Source organism: Parambassis ranga, chromosome 19, assembly GCF_900634625.1.
Source record: "Parambassis ranga chromosome 19, fParRan2.1, whole genome shotgun sequence".
NCBI lineage: Eukaryota > Metazoa > Chordata > Actinopteri > Ambassidae > Parambassis > Parambassis ranga.
The window spans coordinates 4,883,205-4,903,115 of record NC_041039.1 but is presented as its reverse complement, the minus strand read 5'-3'; the positions used below and the strand labels follow the sequence as shown (position 1 = coordinate 4,903,115).

The following is a 19,911-nucleotide window of genomic DNA, read 5'->3' as shown; positions in this document are numbered from 1 at the left end:
ATTATTTTGTATTGTCTGACGTTGCTGTAATTATAATGTTTGGTGAGTGCCAAAATGGACTTGTTCAAACAGCTGACATTGCACTGTTTTGTTTGTTGGTAAAATTAACATATGTTGGGATACCACCGAAGAGCTGGAAGAAGTGTCCGGTGAGAGGGAAGTCTCCACTTAGACTGCTGCCCCCGCACCCTGGATAAGCAGTTTGAAGATGGATGGATGGATGGATGGATGGATAGAATGTATTTTACCACTTTTGTGTCCTTTACATTTATGATAAAGTAAACCAGGTAATAGTGCAGGACAGACTGCTAAGGAAGCTCTGAGTCTCCATGAGGGGGTTCGATAGTAAATGTCTGTGGGTGGTGCTAGACTAAAAAACAAATGGAAACTGTCAGAACGTTAGGTAAGCAGACAGATTTTCACTTCTGCATGTCTGAATATGTATGTGTACTGTGTGACTAATTCAGCATCTTGTATAAATATCTCAGACTGTTATGGTAAACAAGCTCCTGAAGGGTTCATCTCACGGATAAGCTGACTTCCAGTGACAACATCAGGCTGAAGGAGGCACACTTTCCCTTCCCAGCCATTATAGCTTCTATAACAAAGGCACCACTGAGAATGCTTTCATGTACAACATCTCCTTCTGGCACCTTCATTGGTGCCTCAACACAGAGTGCACAGAGCAAACAGCATCATAAAGGATCATCCCTCTCAGGGCATATTCATGCTCTTGCAACCCGAGAGGAGATACACAAGCATCACATCAAGGACCACTTAGTTGTTTTTTGCTTTCCCACAGCAATCAAGTATGGATTTTCATATTTTTTTTCATGTTAACTATTTTTTATCCTATTTTAGTGACATGTAAGTCTACCTGTGTTTTTATTTATTAGCTTAATATTGTTTTTGCACTAAATTACTGGCTAGTGGTCATGTGAAACATGATGTCCTTTTGATGTGCTGCATAAAAATGACAAATAAAAGAATTTCAATCTCTATTGCCTCTGCCATTGTCAATCGTATGTCAATGTACGGAAATAAAGATGTTGATCTTTGTACATCTTTCTGTTGGGTGGAATTGCATCATGATGCTATCTAGTTGTACGAGGTTTAGTACACTGTAAACAAGTTTACAGCCTGTTGATGGCCAGGTGGGGCTGATGGCAGGTGTATATAGATTATTAATGCAATAGGTTAAACATTTAAAGGGACAAAAATTTATTTTGCCCCAAAAAGGGGTAAAATAAATGCTGCAGTACACTCCTGTTTCAACAATGTCTCCCACTGATGAACATCTTTAGATGTCCTCTCATTATATGCTACCTCTTAGAGTGCACATCTGAGCGGCATTGGAGTGTTTCTCTTATAAGAAACCCTTAAGTGCTTATTAGAATGCATACGATCTCAAGCTTCCAGCGCTCATGATGTGCTCACTCCCTGACATCTACCTAAAGTGAGTGAAAATCAATGTTCAGCTCATCAGTGCCGTGCTGTAGTGTAAAATGCTGTCAAAAAGCAAATCAGAACTTGGGTTGAGATTAAGGGTTTATTATCTGAGATGCTACAACGAAGCAGCCAAATTACATAAATACATCATATTCACGTCTTTGTACAAAACATTTTGTTTGATGCAATGCGGGTGAAGGCAGTGAGGAGGTGAAGGAAGAGGAGTCCAATCAAAGTGTAAGCTTAGGCAGACGTGTCGAACAGCTTTTCAATCATCTCCTCCACTTCCTCTGGTCGATACTTGTGATACTTCTCAGGGTTTTTGGTAAAGGAAATGTTGGCACATCTGGAAGAATATCAAAAAGGTTTTAGCACATCTATAAGTGTATATTTCTGACATACATTGTCCATTATGTCCACATTTTACATGTGTATCTTTGACTGGTCTCACCGCTGCAGGAAGGCTCTGTAAGCATCAGACACCACTTTCTTCTGAACCCGCCGGATGGAGTCCCGCTGCTCTTTGTCTGGGATGGCCCAACCTTTCTGGATCTTACACAGCTCCTCCAGACCATCATTAAAGCCCTGAGGAGAGGGATGAAGGTGAGTGTGGCTCCTCATATCACATTCAGTAAATTTGATTTTAAGTCCAGCCTCACCTTGAATTTATCTTTAATCACTTGTCGCTCTTTATCTTTCAGCTGGAGGAAAATGAGATTCAGTTACAGAAACAACCATATGGAAGAGGTATGTAAACACTGGGTTTTTGTTTTGCTAATAACTAATGTCTTTTAAAAAAAATAGAAACTCCTCAGAGTTCACACACTTCCATCTAATTTCTACTAATCACTAAAGTGAAGGTCAATCTCTGTGAGGTTTTGGTTGCCGTTGGAAACGATCTGAATAAGAGATTCATCTTGTGAAATATCACACAGAGACACTGAAGCTGACACTTTGGTGAGGTATATTTCCTGACCTTGGTGCCGGCTTGAAAGACGGGCATGTTCCGGTCTGTCAGGTGCTCTGTGACTTTCAACCAGCTGCAGGAGAAAGACGCACATCGCATCAAAATTGAAGACATAAAGCCCGAGTTTGACATTGTATTCGTTTACCTGCGCTGGTACATCTCAATCTGCTGCTCTATCAGCTCTTTGTATGAGCTCTCCGCTTTCTTCTGCGTCACCGTCACCAGCTGGATCAGCTCAGATCTGTGGGAGATGAGAGGTTCAGGTGAAGCACGGATTTTACAGTTTTCTCGTAACAAAAAGAGAAAATGCTGCTCACTTTTCTAGTGACTTCAGGATGTAGTTGTAGTTGTTGTGCAGGAAAATGGCGCTCAGAGCTGAATCCTCATAAACTTTGGATTTACTGAGGAGGTTCAGCTGCAAGTTCCCCAACACCTTACCTGAAAAAACACAGACTTACCATCAGTGTCTATGTGAAAAGTACATATCTGGTGCTGTACAGCTTCAGAACTTACATATGTAGGTACTGAGAAGTCGCTTGTTGAAGTCAGAGGTGTAGCTGCTCGCTGATGAGCTTGTCTCTGGAAACAAAACAAACTGTTAACACCAAGGGATTCTGCTACAATAACTTCAAATCATTGTACATCATAGCTGAGCCATCAAATTAGCTTAGGTTTTTAACTTTACAAAGAGAAAACAATCAGAGGGGGCCTAAACACAGTCTTTGGCTTACCTCGGGGGTCTAAAGGTATATTGTAAGTGTCCCCCAGTACTAAAAGGGCCAAGGCAAGGCAGAAGAGAAGAGAAAGAGAAAGAGGCACAAGTGCAAAAAGGTTAGAGAAGATTAGTAATAGCAGAGCAAGCAAACAGTCATCAGCCAGGCAGCGAAGATGATCGCAGAGGTGAAAAAGGGAAGCAAAACGTGGAAATCCACAGTCAAACAAGTCAGAAATCCTGTTTATACACAGATGCTGGTTCTGAACACATGCTGGAAGCTCCCTGTCACAGGATAGAAAAAGCTGCACAGAGGGAAATGCAGGGCTAAAGGTGCAAACACATCAGAGAAAATGTGACATACAAACAGATTTATGGGAAGGAAGTCTGACCAATAAGATCTGGATCATTTTCTATTCATCTGTTATTCTCATTTGGATGCATGATGCACAAATATGCTGCTGTGGGACACTTTTTTTGCTTTACTGCTTCTGAATAGGGATGCAACAGTCTGATATTAAAGTCAGACAATGGGGATGATGTATTCCATGTTTGCAACATGGGCTACGTCATGCACGAGCAGCATGCAGGTAACCTTGAAACACAACATAGAGAAAGCCAATTTCATGCCAACAAGTTCAATATTTGCAAAGGAAATGGTATTGGGTATCAGCCAAAATGCAAATAAAGGTATTGTTACACTAGTCAGATCGGTTCTATCAATTCTGTATGTTAGTGCAGGTTTTTCATTGTGCACATTTAGATGTGCCTATGCTACCTTTGTTTATAGTTTGTGAACAAACAAAGGTAAAATCAAAAAATCTTGGCTTTATTATTCACAGTCTCCATGTGAAAGGGGCAAAAGAAACAAGTTTAACCTTGTGCCACAATCGCTATACTTAATAAAGTGAGTACAGTGCACTTGTTCATCCATTCCTTCATTAAAATATTCTACTCATGACCCTGGAACCTCCCTTTAGACCACAGACATTTGAGAGGTACCACAGCACCTAGCGGAGCAGCAGGAGGGCTATGCTTACAGGAGCTAACTGCCTGTGGTGTTGCGACTGTACCTTGTGAGGCCAGCATGGCTCCGGCTGTCTCGTGGAAGTCCAGCAGCTGCTGCAAGAACAGGATAGCCTGCAGATGAGAGGACAGAGGTCAAGGTAAGCAGCAGCTTGGCTTATTCATTAAACAAAGGCGCTCCATTCTGCGCTGTTAGCCGTTTCCAAGGAGACCACCTGGAGACGGACAAACAGCACAGTCCTTCTGGAAAGATGTTGAGTTTGAAGTGAAGAGAGAGCAAATAAATCCACGGCTGTTACACAACGCGGAGCTAACGGAGTGTTCACTTACATTACTGGTCAGTTCATGGACTGTTCCATCCTTGGGCATGTTGTACTCTTTATCAGGATCATTCTGAGGTGAGACAAGAGAAAGCTCAGTGAGTAATGACTGATGGATTGATCAGTGATTTGTAATTAAAATGAGAGTTCTGTGCCTTGATGCTGTCCGCAAACTCCTCCAGAGCTTTGGCTCCTATCGTTTCCATGGAAGTGATGAGTGTGGGCAGCTTGTTCTTGGTGCTCGCTGCGGTTCCCTTCATAATAAACACATACACAGTAAAATCAAGCAGTGTGTTCTCACTGTTCAAAAGAAGAAAATGAACGTCTCCAACCTGCAGCGTGGAGTCGAACTCAGACTTGTTCATTTTCAGGTGTCTGAGAATGGGGAAGATGGTGAGGACGGCTGAGTAGTCATGGCGCATTATGGCCCTGCGAGCTGCTGACACAATATTGTCTCCCTCCAGCATCAGGTTGTCTAGCGCCTCCTGTGGACGAACGACAGAATGAGGAACTGGTCTGGTGAGCCAACCAAACCTCATATGATTATATATATCAATAGTTTGTTTCTTTGACCTGGATGAGGGAGTCAAAGGTCTTCTTCTGGTGGTGCTCAGGGATGATTTCCGTCAGCAGGGTGTACTCGCTCTGAGCCAGCTTAACAAAGGCACTGATACAATGGATGTAGGAGTCGATCTCGATGTCCAGGACGTCATCCTTTCCTGGGAAGTAAACAATAGATCCAGTCAGCCAATTAGCAATAACATCTAAATGGTGCAGCTGTGATCAGATTAAGGATTTAATGTTTTTTTGTCAACATGGTGAGACTGTTGTGATTGGTAATGTGCTAAAGCTGCAGCAGGTGTGACTTAAAAAAACACCCCTGAGTCTGTTTTCCTTCCTTTTCCCCAGATGTTCCCCTCACTCACCTGCAGCGGCACCGTGCTTCTCGGTCAGTGCGTCAGAGTGGTGTTTGACCCGCAGGTCGTGATCGTAACCTGGTGGGTGGGGTGGGGCAGCGAGGGAAGACAGGACTAGTCAAACCACTGGGGTCATGACTAGACCATAAGGGCTGGACAAACCTGAACCTGGAGCAGCTGTACTGACCACCACCACCACCACCAGCACCAGCACCAGAAAGGGGGTACAAGGGAAGGAAGCACCACCAAAGTCAAGTGACAGGAGGGGCAGGGCTGAAACTACCCAGAGGGCTTTGTCTTGTGCATCAACTGATTACTAAATCAGTGAATATGTTAAAACTATGTGAGAAAAAAGCAATAAGAGGAAGGTCAAAACAGCTTTTCATAGCTCTACAATGTTCCAGAACAGCTGGTTGATTCTGGAGATTTATTCAGTGATGAAAAATGTTCTTAGATGGATGTCATAAGTGTATATTTTTTTCCACATTTATCAGATATAATATATTGGTTATTTATTAAGCATCTAAAAGCTGTTGTGACTGAGGAGAGATTCTGTGTGTCCTAAAAAGGCTGAACACTGTCAGCTAGGAGCGAGAAAGAGCGAAGACAAGACTGAGGTGCTTTACCTTCCAAAGGAGTGAGGTTAGAGCCCCCCTTTTTCCCATCCAGCCCATGCTGTGAGTACTGTTTCAGAAGGTTCTGAGCCTTGCGAATGGTCCCTGGTCCCATAAACACAGAGACAGAGTCCAGGAGAAGAAGAGGAGGAGGGGGTGGGGACAGACAGCCAAGAAACAGAAGAAGAAAAAGAAGAGAGCTAGGAAGTGAGTGATGAAACACAGACACCACATCCCTCCACCACCGAGGCAGCCAGCAGAGCTTTGTATGTGGGGGGGGGGGGGGGGGGGGGGGGGGGACCACAGCCCAGCACCACAGCTATACAACGGGACAACTAGGGTGACAGACAAACTACAGCGCTACAGGGCACATGTGCTTAAAAGCACAGTGCCTGGATCATGTAAGAGAATAAACAGGTTAGGTCAGTCATAAACAGCCATCAAAATTAATACAATTAACAGTCATATCCATTATTATTATTACTACTACTAATAAACAGTGGATTAATATTCACAGCATTAAAACGCTTGGCTTGTTAGTCAGTCAGTGAGCATTAGCACGCATACATATCATTTAAATGGCTAGCATGTTAGCAAACACATGCAGCAAACACAGAGCGACAATATGATACAATTAGATCTGCACTTTTGTCCAACAAAAATTAGTGATCACATCATAAATATAATGAGTTGAGTCATCTGTCACTTTACTTTCTACAGCTTATCCGCTCCTAAAGCACTCATGGTTGTATAGTTTTGTTTTTTCTTTCTTTTTTTTTTGATCGCTGTGATTGTACGTTTGACTCATTTCAATGTAAAGCGCTTTCCTAATTCAAACACTGACTGTTTATCAGCTACAAACGCCTCTAATCCACAGTACACACACACATATATATATATATATATATATATATATATATATATATATATATATATATATATATATATATGTTAATAGTATCAATGGTTAATGGATGCATGCATAAACATGCAGGCCGTTTGAAAATGGGAAGGGCCAGCCTGCATGTATCACGTAAATAAAAGCACAAAATGGATAACAACAGGCACATTATGTCTTCTGTGGTCAACTTTAGGTTACTGATGACTTAAGAATCAGCACCTTGCTGCTGTTGTTTGGGGTCCTGCAGAGGAAAGCTACCGCACAGGCACACCGTGCTCACTTCACTATAATTACAGCACAAATCATATTTAATGTATTTGTATTAATCATCCGGCTTTCGTCCTGAATCTTTCTTACAGCTTGTCTTCAAGTACACAGAGGTCCAGTTTTGGTCCTGCACCTTAATTCACTTAAGTATGGTACAAATTTGAAGTTAATAATATTAATAATGTAAAAATAGAGCCTGCTTCCTGCAGCACGCACCACCATGAACCTGGAGGCTTCGCTTCTACACTGAAACCATCTCTGCAGATAAACATTATAGTGCTACAGAAAAAAAAACTGACGCTGTAAATTGTGGCATCCGATGGACACAAGCAAGCACAGTGAAGCTCTCTGTTTACCTGGGATGTAGACTGTCATCACAACAGAGGGATTATGAAAGAGGAAAGGATGGTTAGAGCAGACTGTAAAAACCACAGGGACACTGTGTGGAGTGGTTCAGTGAGGAGAATCGTTAACAGAGGTCAGGATAATGGGGCTGGATGGTAATGTAGTCATCATTGTTATTATGCTGTTTGTTAGATCTATAAAAGAGGGCTCATATAGCAGGGTAGGATTATTGACAAAAGAGGAGCAATAATAGGATCTGTGGCTGACCTGGTCGCTTAGGAGCCTTTTTAGTAGGCGTGTCCTTGCGTTTGGTTTGGACAGCAGGTGAGTAGAGGATCCCCGAGGAAGCACTGTTCTTACGAAAATGATCCTTCAGGCCTTTGATGGAGCGATCCAGCTGGCTGGATCTGATCTGGAAGTAGACATTCATGAAATCTGCCAGGAGAGAGGTGATCAAAAGGTTACTGTAGGATTTTACTTTTTAACCATAACCATCTAAAGAGTTTGGACACCACAAATTCACAGACAGACAGACTGTGTACAAATGGAGAAAATTCAAGTCCACTGTTACCTCCACAGGAGTGATCTATCAACAAAGATCACTCCAAAAACCAGTCATGTAACAGGCTGCAAGGTTACAAAGGAACACAGAGTAACCTGTAAGCAGCTAAAGGCCTCTCTCTCTCTCTCATTGGCTGATGTTAATATTGATGAATCCACCATCAGGAGAACACTGAACAACCATGGTGTGCATGTCAGAGCTGCAAGGAGAAAGTCATTGCTGTCGGTCTGCAGTTTGATAAAGATCATGTGGACAAACCAGAGGGCTGCTGGGAAAATATTTAGTGGACAGATAAGACCAGAATAGAATCATTTGTCTTAAATGAGAAGCTTAATGTTGGGAGAAGGAATGACCTGCATTCCAGTATATATACCACATGTTAAGCATGGTGGAGGTAGTATCATTGAATTGCAAATTTGACAAGGAAATGTCAGACATCTGTCTGTGAGCTCAACAACGTGCAGCAAGACAACAACAAACACACAAGTCCTTTTACAGAAGAATGTTTAAAGTTCATGTTCTGAAATGATCAAGTCAAAGTTCTTGTGAAGAAACCATCAACATGGAATTTGGTGGATCAACATTGAATACTAATCAGACACAAACAACAGTTTAACCACAGCCATACCTTGGTTCCGTCCATACTCCACTAACCAGCCGGCGATGCAGATGATGTCCTGGAGCACAGCCTCGGGCAAGTGTTCAAGAACTACCTCCTCTTGGACCTCTAGCTCCTCGTCCACAGTGATGGCATCCAGGATGAGGATTGGGGGGACAGGTTTACTGTAGCGGGTCAAGAGGCTGCGGAACTCAGCCTCCAGCAGCTCTTTCCCCTTATCAAACCGTGCTTTCTGTTAGAAAAAAACAGCTTTGTGTGAAAAGCTTCAAAAGTAAACAGCACTGAAAATACATTTTCTTGGGAAAGTGCAATCACATCAACATTCTGCGAGTGTGTACAGACGTGGTGAAGTTGTGTGATACTGTACCACTGTGTTGAGTTCAGGACTATCCGGGTTGTTGTCTTGAAAGTATTCTACAGCTTTTTGTATCTTTGCAATGCAAGCAAGATACTCATCCAGTCTGCCTGTAGGCCTGCAACAACAAATACAACACAGTACATAAAACTACTTCAAATTCATTTTAAAGATAAAGATAGAGGTTGTCCTGACCCCTCTCTGATGATCCTGTCTGTGTCTTTGGCCACGTGGTAGTAGCTGATGACATGATCCATGCAGGACAGGGTTTTGTCCACGTTCTCCTGCAGTCGCTGCAGGTTCTCCGTCTGCTTGTGGACCGGGATAATGGAGTTCTCCAGCTGCATCAGGCGGCTCTCGAACGAAGACAAGATGGAGACCTTACAAGATGAGAGATGACACATTTTTATATATAATTTTTACGTTTTTTAACCACAGAATAGGCAAAAGATGTCATTCTGTAGCAATTTTTGTGCAAAAAAATATCATGAATCATATGAAAATCAACACTTGATAGAGTATAAATAAAAGGACTGGACTAAATGATTTTGGGACTTCGTTTATGTGTTGAGTCCTGTCCATCATACCATGCCCTTGGTCAGCTGATCACTCTTTTCCAGGTTCTCTCGGATGAATGACAGCGTCTCCTGTTCCTGTAACATGAACGAAGGGAACTCAAATATTGCGGTTTTTTTTCAGCAGATATCATTTTGAATGTTATTCTAAATATGTGACTTCTCGTTGGGATTCTTTCTTCCTCTTAGCCATGTCTGACCTGCTTCAGTTTCTCCTCTATCTCCCGCTTCCTGGCAGACGCGTCCTCGTTGGGAATCATCCTGGAGGTAATTCCCATCACAGGCTGGTGTCCAGCGGAAAAATATATCAACAAATCACCGGTTTATATCATGTAAACAACAGCAACGCCACAAAGCTACTGCTAAGGATAGCTATCTGCATCGATATTATGCTAGGCAAGTTTGCGAAGGACTTCCTGTTACAATTTCAACATAAAATACCGCAGGACACGTTTGTCCTTAAAACGCACGTGTAACTTACAAAGTCTATATTTAGTATAATTATTTAGAATACGTGCTTCAGGGTGTTGTGTGTGTGTCAGACAATTTTGTATTTATTCTCTGCGGGGGAAATGATTGGCTTTAAATTTGAAGGTAACTTGATCACACTTCTGGTCAGGCGTATCCGTCTTTTCCGCATCCGCTTTGTGACCCTCCTGTGAGTGCTTGAAACAACATTGACGCCATGTTTGTTGTAGTTTAAATATCATTTTTTAAAATTTGATTTTAATGTGTGTAAAAACAACAAAAACTATTGAAGAAAAACGCTAGCAAACATTGCATGTAATGACGTCAACTAACCACCGGATGTCACTGTGGGTAAGGATGGTCCTCTGACACCCGAGGCTTCGACACATGCGCGGTAGCTCATAAAGTTTCGAACCACTGTGCCGAGGCTTGCTTCGGTCACGTGACTAGTGACGTTTGAACCACTTCAGTGACGTTTGAAGCAGTTGAGTGCTTCGAACCATGTGATTGGTTCGGTTTGTCATGTGAATCACCAATGAACCCCAAAACAGACTTTCCTATGCATTTCAAGTATTCTTAACACAACATATGTGATTATAATTATTATTTTATATTATCAGTAATTATCCATGTCAAATCCCATAGCAGTGCAACTGAAATGTGATATTATTTCTAGGTCCGTCATAGTCACACTTACAGTCAAACGTAAGTGCCTGCTTTAGGAAAAATCATGTGACTTACGTCATATGAAACACTTCACTCCTTTACACAGGATCGAAACCCTGTCATTAGGTTTGTGTTACTTACTGCAATTAAACATTTAAACAATATATTAGTATAATGGTAATAACATCTTTCTTTAATATATGTACTGTATTGTGTTAGCTTGAAACCAGTGAAACCTGTAGTGGAACGAGACTGTGCATGGGCAGTCAAATCCCAAAGATCCATGAACCAATAACACACACCGCAGTTCAGTTTATTCACCACTAGATGTCCTACTCGAGCTAGCAGGTGTCGAGGCTTCAACAAAGCCTCGAAAACCCATCACTAACTGTGGGGCTCAGCCTTAATATATATATATATATATATATATATATATATATATATATATATATATATATATATATATATATATTAATATATATATATATATATATACTTTTTACTTTATACAATTTTAACATTTCTCCACAAACATTTTCCTGCCTTTAAAATAATAATTTCTCAGGCAAACTACTCATTTACAGAAATAAAAACAGCACACTTCTCGGAAAAGATGTTAGAAAATGTATTTGCACAAAAAGAGGTTTCACACAATTTCTTAACTTACATATTTACAGGTTTTCTAGAATACCAACACAGCCCATAATACAAACAAAGAAATGTTTGTACCCCTTTAAATCATTTTATAAAGTCATCTGTGTAAATAATGAGTAAATAAGATATCTGGCCAGCTTTAAGATAACTACAATCATTTCACCCTTTTTTCAGTCATGCATTTTAGCTAAAGCATCAGTTGAAGTTTGTAGGTTTATTGTTGGACTTAAGTTATTGAAAACCTCTGATGTCTGGGTGGAAGATACAATAACTCTGTCTATTAAGTCACATTAATACATTACAATAATATGAAAAAAAAATAATGAAGAAATTTAAATCTTGTCAGCTTGTGTTTGAAAAAGATTTTCTGTCCATGTGTCCACTTGGTAAAATTATAATATATTATAGCATTAAGAATAATGCAGACATGTTCCAATCACAGAGCTGTGACCTACGATTCCTCTTCTTTAGACATTGCCTGCGGATGAAAACAAAAAATGTCAAAGACAAACAAATTTGTAGCGCTCTTCATTGTGGTTTAACCAAAAAAAAAATCAGCTAACCTGTTTGAGGAACTGTCGTCCAAAATAGTTAGTAGCCATGTTCTTTAAGCTGGTTTTTCCTCCCACTTTACATCTCACGTATCCGTAGAGGTTGGCCCCTTGTAACACCACACCCATGATCACTATAGGCTGACAGAAAAAGCAACAATGTGTGAAGATATACTATGTGAATGTAAAAAAGATGCTACTGTTTCAGAAGAGTATATTATTGGTCTGCATCAAGCATAAAAAACTAGGGTAAGAACTGTCTAATGCATTGTTTCATTTATTTTTATAAAGGACAGTAGTGAAGCATTGTTTTCTAGGAAAAAAATGGGATCTGAAAAACTCTAAATAAATACAACTATTTGGAAATTAAATTTACAACTTACCAGCCATTTAATCTTGAATGAAAATAGGGTGCTAAACGCAAAGATGACCCACAAGACCGGACAAACAATCAGTCCAAGCCAGAAGATTTTGGACTCTGAATCTGTCACTTGCTGCTTCCCAGTACCCTGAAGAAAACAGAAAATGTTCACACTTAGGACATCTGTGGATATCATAAGGCCTGTAAGGAAGTACATTTATCAGTTCTTTACAGAGCAAGCTGTCAGTGTCATGTGAGGATGAAGACCAGACTGTCAGCCGGAGCAATTACTCCCAACAAAAAAGGGGAAAAAAGCAACATGGAACATGCTTCCTCTACCTTCCTTGACTCAAACACCCAGTGGCTTCGTCCATCATCATCCACCTGGTTCCACCATCGCAGACCAACCATCAACCGCCCAGTGATGTTCTGTAAAAGGAGATAAGGACATTCTGGTCCAAAAATATATCCAAGGAAATAAGATATACAGCCTTGGAAAAGAGACCACAACGAAGAATTCCTACTAAACAACAATAAAAGGATGTACCTTTACTGTCCAGAAGTCACATGACAGCAGAAGGATTATTGAAACCATGCAGGCGATGAAGCTTCTGCTTAAAACCTCACAGAGCAGGTACACGACGATCGCAGAGACTCTGAAGAACAGGTGGAAGAAGGATGCCACTGGATGCCTGGAGACAAAGTTTGAACAAATTTAACAAGTATCAAACTTTCAAGAATATGGAACATGCAAACATTTGGTATTTTTGACAGAAAGATATTTAAACAAATTGATTAAAACATTCATCAGCATGCACAGAAACAGAAAGATTTAATCGGCTGTCTGCAAACTTACTTGATTTTTGTCTTGTTTGACCTTTTCCCTGCATCCTCCTCGGCATCAAACAGAGACACGTCTTCATCATTGTTATCCTGAGAGATCAATAAAGAAGAAGCTTAACCTCGGGAGACTTTAACTAGGTCAATGAAAATCCCCGTGAGCCTACATACAAACTGAATACTGGTCATGGCCACAATACAAAGATAATACTGTTAAATGTTAAATCTGCATAACTTGCAATTTCTGCAAAACAGTATTTAATCCAGAAGTGCTTTTGCATTTACAAACCCTTACGTCCCGTTATTTAACCCCTATAACCAGATAACAAGCAATGTAGAGCACACTGCTACAGTTATTTATCTTTTATTTACATTCGTAATTATGTGGTGTATACAGTATATCAGCGCTCTAGCGTGGATGCTAACTTTAGCCAAAACACAACAGCTGTTAGCTAACGTAAGCAGCTGTCGGCGATAGTTTAAGCACACGTATATATAAGAAGAAGAAAACACTCTTCTGTTTGAATATAGAAAATACTTTACTTTAATACCTATGTGGATTTGGGTACGTTAAGTTAGACCTAAGTTACTGTTAGCGGTGCAAAAATGTAAAACAGATCCTTAAGCTACCATGCTAACTCGCTAGCAACAATTGCACGTCAGTTCTCAGCTGGTGAATATATCTTCCTCATAAAACAATACAGTCAGCTGTGAGATACTTGGATAGCCGTACGTTTTCCGTTGACAAATCATCTAATAAAAAGGTTAAGGATTCAAATTTGTCACTTACTCCGGCTAACATGTTGAATTGTAGAAGGCTCTTCCTGGTTACATGCTCAGTTCCACGTCACTGTGTACGTCGGTCAGCTGACCGACGCCAACACTTCATTGGAACACATGCAAATACGATGAAGGAAAAATGTTATTAGTATGATTGAATCAAACTCTTGTTATTCACCCTCTTTCTTCTTCTTCTTCTTCTTCTTCTTCTTCTTCTTCTTCTTCTTCTTCTTCTTCTTTTTTATTCTTCCGTAAGTTTTTTGGCGCAGCATATCTTCAGCATACATTGACCGATTTCAGCCATTCTACTATCAAAATGTTCATCTCACAGATCATGATCATCTCACATCTCACATCTCCTCCTACTAATTTCAAGCTACAGACTCCATTTTAGTCTTAAAACACTCATTAGATGCTGCATTATCAAACTTGTATTCAGAATGTTCTAATTCCAAATCATTTATGCACGCTAGGCTCTCAAATTGGATTGGAGTGGATTTTGAGGTCTCCTCTGCTATTACCATGGTGACAGGCTGACACACAGAGGCATACAAAGCTCTGAATTGCTCTGATTCTCTTTAGAGCAATCCTTTACATCAGCATTTAAAGCAATGCTTCAGCTGCTGCAATCAAACTTGCATTTTCTTCAGGAAATGCCCTTTTCTAGTTATTTCTAATATCAAGGTAGGAACGTAACATTGTCAATCTGTTTATGTAGAGTTAGACTTATTTAAGAGAAGTATATCAACAATCAATTCATATTATCTCAGATGCACTTTAAACTTTTTTAAGCTACATTAACTGTATTTATATGTGTGTGTATAAAATACTTTTTACTACATATATTGTATGTATTGTAACTTCCTCTGATATATGCCAAGTAAAGTAAGTAAGTAAATCCTAATCTTAATATTTAGAATGTACAGCTTTGTTTCATTTTTTGACACTTTTTATTAAATGCAGTATGCTTAGACAAATATAACCTATATACAATGGTTGTTTTGTGCTGTTTACACTGAAGGAAATCCGACATGCTCTGGTCTCTGACACTAATCTGATCAAGTTTGACAGGTGACCTAGACATAGTGCTGAATCTGAAAAATGTCACATTCTTTTAAAGGTTTTAAACCCTTTTGATTGTTGATTGATTGGGCAGTTTTTAGTCCTGATAACAATGACATCTTGTATATCAATATTTTGCAATTAACCAAATGGACTTGTGACAAATGCACAGTGGCATGGTGTATTTATGAACCCTATTGTTTTGTGCAGTGAAATGCAAATGCTGACATTTTGTTTTTCTTATTTTTTGTACAGAAAATATAGAACATTTCTGGTAACAGTATATTTCCAGAATTATAAGAGTATAAATATGATGCTATGCTATAAATAGATCATTTGTTGTACAAAAAATACTCTGCTGTAAACAAGTTTCAACAGATGGGCTTTTCCTTTTTATTTTTCAGAAAATGAGTCTGTTGAGAGATGGTACAGTTCTGTCATGAAAAGATCCAGGAAGAGCTGACTGTTTATGAAACAACAGCCCCATTCACAGGTGAGTTGGGAGGTGAGGGGCTTTTCAGTGGTAAAGGCTCGCCAGGTGTCACCAAGGCGACAATATTCTCCTTCTTGGACAGCCAGAATGCTGGGTACAGAGGCTCCAGGAGCTCTGCTGTGTACTGGTGGATGAGCGTCATAGTGTCCTTCACTCCATAGAAAGCCAGCAGACCTCTCGTATAGTCTACATAAACCCCGATACGAGTATATTTCTCAATGCTCAGAGGTGTTTCCACGTCACTGTGCCAGGCGGAGAAGGTGCGACCGTTCCACTGGAGGCACCAGGAGAAGTTGTTTCCCGTGATGCAACTGTTGCTCTCGTTGCCTTTGCGGTCAATGCCCTTGTAGGTCAGACCGATGTACGTTCCTTCGCCGCTGATGTCCACCTCGAAGTAGTGGCGGCCCAGGTAGAAGCTGTCTGCGGCCAGGACTTGACGCCAGTTCTCAAAGCGCTCAGGTACATTAGGATAAGGATGCTGCCAGGGAGTAGTGTTAGTCACCTTCTTGTTTTCCTCTGTCAGCCGGAGGAACTTGTGAGCTGTGTTGGCGTCGAGCGTCACTTGGGCGGCGTCTGGAGAGAAAAATATTTACAATGTTAATGAGAGTGCAGTCAGGAGAGCAAATAGCACTGACTAGACTAAGGGAGGAACAAGGTCCATGTTTCAAGGTCCTAGAACAACAGGTGGAACAAGGTCAGTTAATCAATCCTGTATGGAGGCATTCACATTATTGAAATAATCTAATAATAATGCTAATAGACTTGGACTGCCCACCAAGGTTTGATCTATGTTTAGAACCTTACAAAACAAAGCTTAGAAGGCTGCCCAGTTACTACTCTGTTCTTATTGGATCTCCTTCATTGCCATTCACTGCCATTAACGTGGTGACAGTGGGTTGTTAACTGAGTTTCAAACTTGGTCTTGTGGCAGTTTAGCCAACCATTAACCAACTAAAAGGACTTTAGTCTCACTGTGGATCCACCTTAAGAGGTCTTAAGCACAAATATCTTCGACGTAACATGACCTGAATGGGAGTCTTCACAGACACACTTACACTTGAGGAAATCATTCCGTGTCACTGGATCCGGTATGGCCATGTACTGCTTTGCTGCAACTATCGCATGGACTGTTGTCTTTATTCCCAATTTGTCTGTAAGAAAAAAAAATCATTAGACTTAAAATGCCCCCACGTCAATGAAAACAAGTCTTTCCGGTCTGTAGGTGTATGACACATAAAACACTAAAACCTGACTCATGAAGCACACATGTAGCTCTCACGCAAGCAATGAGGCATATTTAGCCTGAAAATTCCTCACATGTGTGAACACGCCTGGACAGAACTATGTGATGCCTGCATCTTTTTCTTCTTACCGTTTTTACAGGTTTCCTTGACTTTCTCTATGTATGAAGACACCAGCATCGCACAGAGCTCCTGCGTGGAGTCAACAATCACACGGCTGAATGAGTTCAGGCGGTCCATCAAGCCAATGTAGACCCCAGGAAGAGAAATATCAGTGGCTTCTTTCTTCCACACTGAATACTCCTATAGAACAAACAGTGTGCAGCAATGAGACAGCGGGGGAGGAGGTGAGGGAGGATAATTGTAAACATCGCAAATACCATCAGTTAGAGCTCATCCTCTGTCTTTACCAACACAAATGAGCTGTTATGCTGGAGTGTACCTGCAGGAAGTCCACATCGTTTTTGTTCCTGGAGAGCTTCTCCATCTGCGCCTGAGCCTTCTTCAGCTCCGTACACCTCTGCTCCAGGTGGACCCGGATGCTCTCAGCCTGCCTCAGCGCCTGCTTCTCCTCCACCTCCAGGATCTCAGTAACCTCCCGCTTGGCCCGCTCCACCACCGCCTGCAGCTCCTCAAACTGGCTCTCAATCACAGTTCGTACCTCTGTCACAGAATGCTGCAAAACACTGCTTTTAGTTTCACATTATAACATGTGGGCCGAGCTGTCTGACTGTGGGGAGTAATGAGCATGAAAAGCTGGGAGATAACTGCAGTCTCATGACGGCGACCTGAGGACCTGAGCGAAACCTGTCTGGTGTGAGCGTCACTGAAACCTCTGGGATTATGGGCCAAAATTATCTACAAACCATTGTGACATCAGTATGACACATATTGCTCATGTGTTGTGTTTACCTCAATAGAGACGGTGTTGTCTTGGAGTTTGCTGATGGCGTTCCCTGCTGCTGACACCGTCTTCACCATGTCGGTCTGCTTCTGCCTCAGTTCCCCCTGCAGAACAGAACAGAAGGAGACTTCAGCTTGTAACTTCACACACATACAATCCTCATTGTCACACTGAAAATATGCAACAGGCTCACAGTATGTAGCGTAAAAATATTTAGCACATGTAAACACTGAAGACGTTTTTTTCAGGATAACACTGTTATCTTGTTTCTCAGTTTCCTGTTCTCTGGAAGGGGCCAACATCCCATTCTCTCATATCTTTGTTTTTCAAAGCTCTGGCTTCTTTTCAGTCTGAATTCCTCTGGCAGGTCCAGACTACTCACAGCTGCTAAACACTGAGATCCATTTTTTTATGAAGTTTACACCCTGAGGGGAGAACTACAAGCTTGTTCAAAGAGATCAACCTAAAGTATTTAGAGAAAATCCCAAACGTTTGTCCTGCCAACATGGACCTACAAAATGTTACACAAAAGTGTGCGCATTTTGTAACATAACAGGTGTCGCCTGAAAGATGCAGCTCTCCACAGGAATATGCACTGGAAATGTTTGAACTTGACAGAAACCTGATTCCACAAGTGATTCCTGATTGGATCAAGTCTACAGAGCTGAGAGCAACTGTGACACTGATACATGTGTGTCATCTCTTCACTGTGGTCCAAGTTGGGTGTGATTCAGACGATCATTTCAGTCCACTCACACTGTTATTCCTTTGATGTCAAAAGCTTTTATTTACTCAAGATCAGTGTGAGACCTTTGCCACAGTAAAGCTCTGTGTCAGATAACACAACCACACATTTATTTAAGTTAGGAAGAAAATATACAAAAGACTTGCCTCAATCTTTCTGCGGGCCTCCACCACAGGCAATGTATTGTGACCCCGGTGCTCCTCATTCACACAGTCCTGACAGATACAGCAGGAATCGGCACAGCAGAACAGCTCCAGGGGCCATTTGTGGCTCTCACATGTGCGCCTCTCGATGTCCCTCAGCGGCTCCACGAGTCGGTGATTCTGAAACTTTGGGTTCTCCAAGTGAGGCCGGAGGTGGGCCCCACAATACGACACCAGGCAGGTGAGGCAGGATTTGAGGGCCCTGCAAGGGCTCTCGATACACGAGTCGCACACTACATTGTTTGGACCCAGAGGTTCCCCCTTTACCTCATCTTCTTTAGCCTCCTCGTCTGGCTCTGCCTCCTTTTTGTCTTCTTCAGGCTTCTTGGGATCCTCCGACACTTTCAGGTCCTCCTGGATTGATGATTCCTGGCGTTGCTGCTCTTTGTTGGTGATCTCAGGAGCTTCAATCGTTCCATTCTGTTTAGGACCATTAGCAGGTTCAGCCTTGTCAGGACTCCGCAGACACTCAGGACACCCTTTACTTTTATCTGCGTGACAGTAGGAACAGACAGAGTGAGCACATGCTGATGACCTGTCTCCGCTCAGCTCACCCGAGCAAACACCACACAGCTGTTTGGGGATGGTATCTGCCATGACTCTGCCTGCCTGTCTGTCTGTTAGTACTTCTATTTTCTTTTGCTCAGTGGAAAGAACTGGCCTAGTTGCTATTGTGAGCCAGCAGTTCCTGGATCACACTGAGAAGCCACACCTAAATGTCAGTCATGGCTTCAGCCTAAATATACACGCCCCTTTACATGCAACCAGCCACCCACTCCCCCATGCACACACAATACACGCTGCCCTCCCCCGTTATAAGAAGGAGAAGCCACAGGGTGGAGCTCAGAGTGCTACAGAGGTGTAGTGTTACATTCCTTCCCATGCTTTGTACAACAGACAGTTGAGTGAGTTCTTAAAACTTACCCTACCGACGAGCTCACTGTTTCTCTGCTTCGTCCTGATAAAACTGAGGAAACAACTGCTGCAGTGTTTTGTCTCATATCTGCTCTGAAAGTGACTGAATCAGAGCATACGCTGCCACCAAGTGTCCAGGTGATTGCTCAGTGAACAATTTTTGAGCCCTCTGATATGGTCATGTGACAGATCACGTGTGCTCAGCAGATATGTGGATAAGATCTCTGCCTTCTCCCAGTTGTGAAATTGTGTTAAACGTAGATTCAAAGCAGCAAAAAAGAGGCAAAAAATACACTTATAAGAAGATAAGAGCTAATATAAACTTACATTGTACTCCATTTTAATAATATTTTTGCCATCAGGATTTTTCTTCTGCCTTTGTTTTCCAGTTTTCCATCA

General features: G+C 41.6%; 3 protein-coding genes across 9 annotated transcripts; all 3 read right to left on the bottom strand.

Moving 5' to 3' along the window:
- Positions 1–1,530: 1,530 nt before the first annotated feature.
- exoc7 (exocyst complex component 7) lies at positions 1,531–10,068 on the bottom strand. 7 transcript variants are annotated; one of them, XM_028431241.1, is made up of 21 exons: positions 9,830–10,062; positions 9,642–9,707; positions 9,250–9,434; positions 9,067–9,172; positions 8,709–8,931; positions 7,786–7,953; positions 7,530–7,541; positions 6,018–6,110; positions 5,401–5,469; positions 5,048–5,193; positions 4,807–4,959; positions 4,630–4,728; positions 4,485–4,547; positions 4,202–4,268; positions 2,930–2,995; positions 2,734–2,854; positions 2,562–2,657; positions 2,426–2,489; positions 2,109–2,150; positions 1,901–2,034; positions 1,531–1,795 (listed from the first exon to the last, which is right to left on the bottom strand). In XM_028431241.1, the coding sequence occupies exons 1-21, from the start codon at positions 9,905–9,907 to the stop codon at positions 1,693–1,695; spliced, it is 2,154 nt and encodes a 717-aa protein (XP_028287042.1). In that variant the 5' UTR covers positions 9,908–10,062; the 3' UTR covers positions 1,531–1,692. The 7 variants fall into 7 exon arrangements, with proteins under 7 accessions (XP_028287042.1, XP_028287041.1, XP_028287036.1 ...); XM_028431240.1 differs by lacking the exon at positions 7,530–7,541 and having other exon boundaries at positions 9,830–10,068; XM_028431235.1 differs by lacking the exon at positions 5,401–5,469.
- Positions 10,069–11,364: 1,296 nt separating this feature from the next.
- On the bottom strand, positions 11,365–14,069 carry tvp23b (trans-golgi network vesicle protein 23 homolog B (S. cerevisiae)). Its single transcript, XM_028430970.1, has 7 exons — positions 13,960–14,069; positions 13,186–13,262; positions 12,877–13,021; positions 12,669–12,758; positions 12,352–12,477; positions 11,981–12,109; positions 11,365–11,895 (listed from the first exon to the last, which is right to left on the bottom strand). Exons 1-7 carry the CDS (start codon positions 13,969–13,971, stop codon positions 11,869–11,871), a joined length of 606 nt encoding a protein of 201 aa, XP_028286771.1. The 5' UTR covers positions 13,972–14,069; the 3' UTR covers positions 11,365–11,868.
- A 1,331-nt stretch (positions 14,070–15,400) lies between these two features.
- Positions 15,401–19,337, bottom strand: trim16 (tripartite motif containing 16). Its single transcript, XM_028432049.1, has 6 exons — positions 18,541–19,337; positions 17,658–17,753; positions 17,188–17,421; positions 16,877–17,048; positions 16,560–16,655; positions 15,401–16,077 (listed from the first exon to the last, which is right to left on the bottom strand). Exons 1-6 carry the CDS (start codon positions 19,192–19,194, stop codon positions 15,479–15,481), a joined length of 1,851 nt encoding a protein of 616 aa, XP_028287850.1. The 5' UTR covers positions 19,195–19,337; the 3' UTR covers positions 15,401–15,478.
- Positions 19,338–19,911: the final 574 nt, after the last annotated feature.

Excerpts from the sequence above, each read along its gene's own strand:
- exoc7 (XM_028431241.1), bottom strand. The coding sequence starts at position 9,907 with ATGGGAATTACCTCCAGGATGATTCCCAACGAGGACGCGTCTGCCAGG. Across the intron at positions 2,996-4,201 it reads AGCCATGCTGGCCTCACAAG|AGACAAGCTCATCAGCGAGC; the intron begins GTACAGTCGCAA and ends TTTTGTTTCCAG. Across the intron at positions 2,490-2,561 it reads ATTGAGATGTACCAGCGCAG|CTGGTTGAAAGTCACAGAGC; the intron begins GTAAACGAATAC and ends TTTCTCCTGCAG.
- tvp23b (XM_028430970.1), bottom strand. Across the intron at positions 12,759-12,876 it reads GTGACTTCTGGACAGTAAAG|AACATCACTGGGCGGTTGAT; the intron begins GTACATCCTTTT and ends CTCCTTTTACAG. Across the intron at positions 12,110-12,351 it reads CATTCAAGATTAAATGGCTG|CCTATAGTGATCATGGGTGT; the intron begins GTAAGTTGTAAA and ends TTTTTCTGTCAG.
- trim16 (XM_028432049.1), bottom strand. The coding sequence starts at position 19,194 with ATGGCAGATACCATCCCCAAACAGCTGTGTGGTGTTTGCTCGGGTGAG. Across the intron at positions 17,422-17,657 it reads ACAACACCGTCTCTATTGAG|CATTCTGTGACAGAGGTACG; the intron begins GTAAACACAACA and ends AGTGTTTTGCAG. Across the intron at positions 16,656-16,876 it reads CAAGGAAACCTGTAAAAACG|ACAAATTGGGAATAAAGACA; the intron begins GTAAGAAGAAAA and ends TTTTTCTTACAG.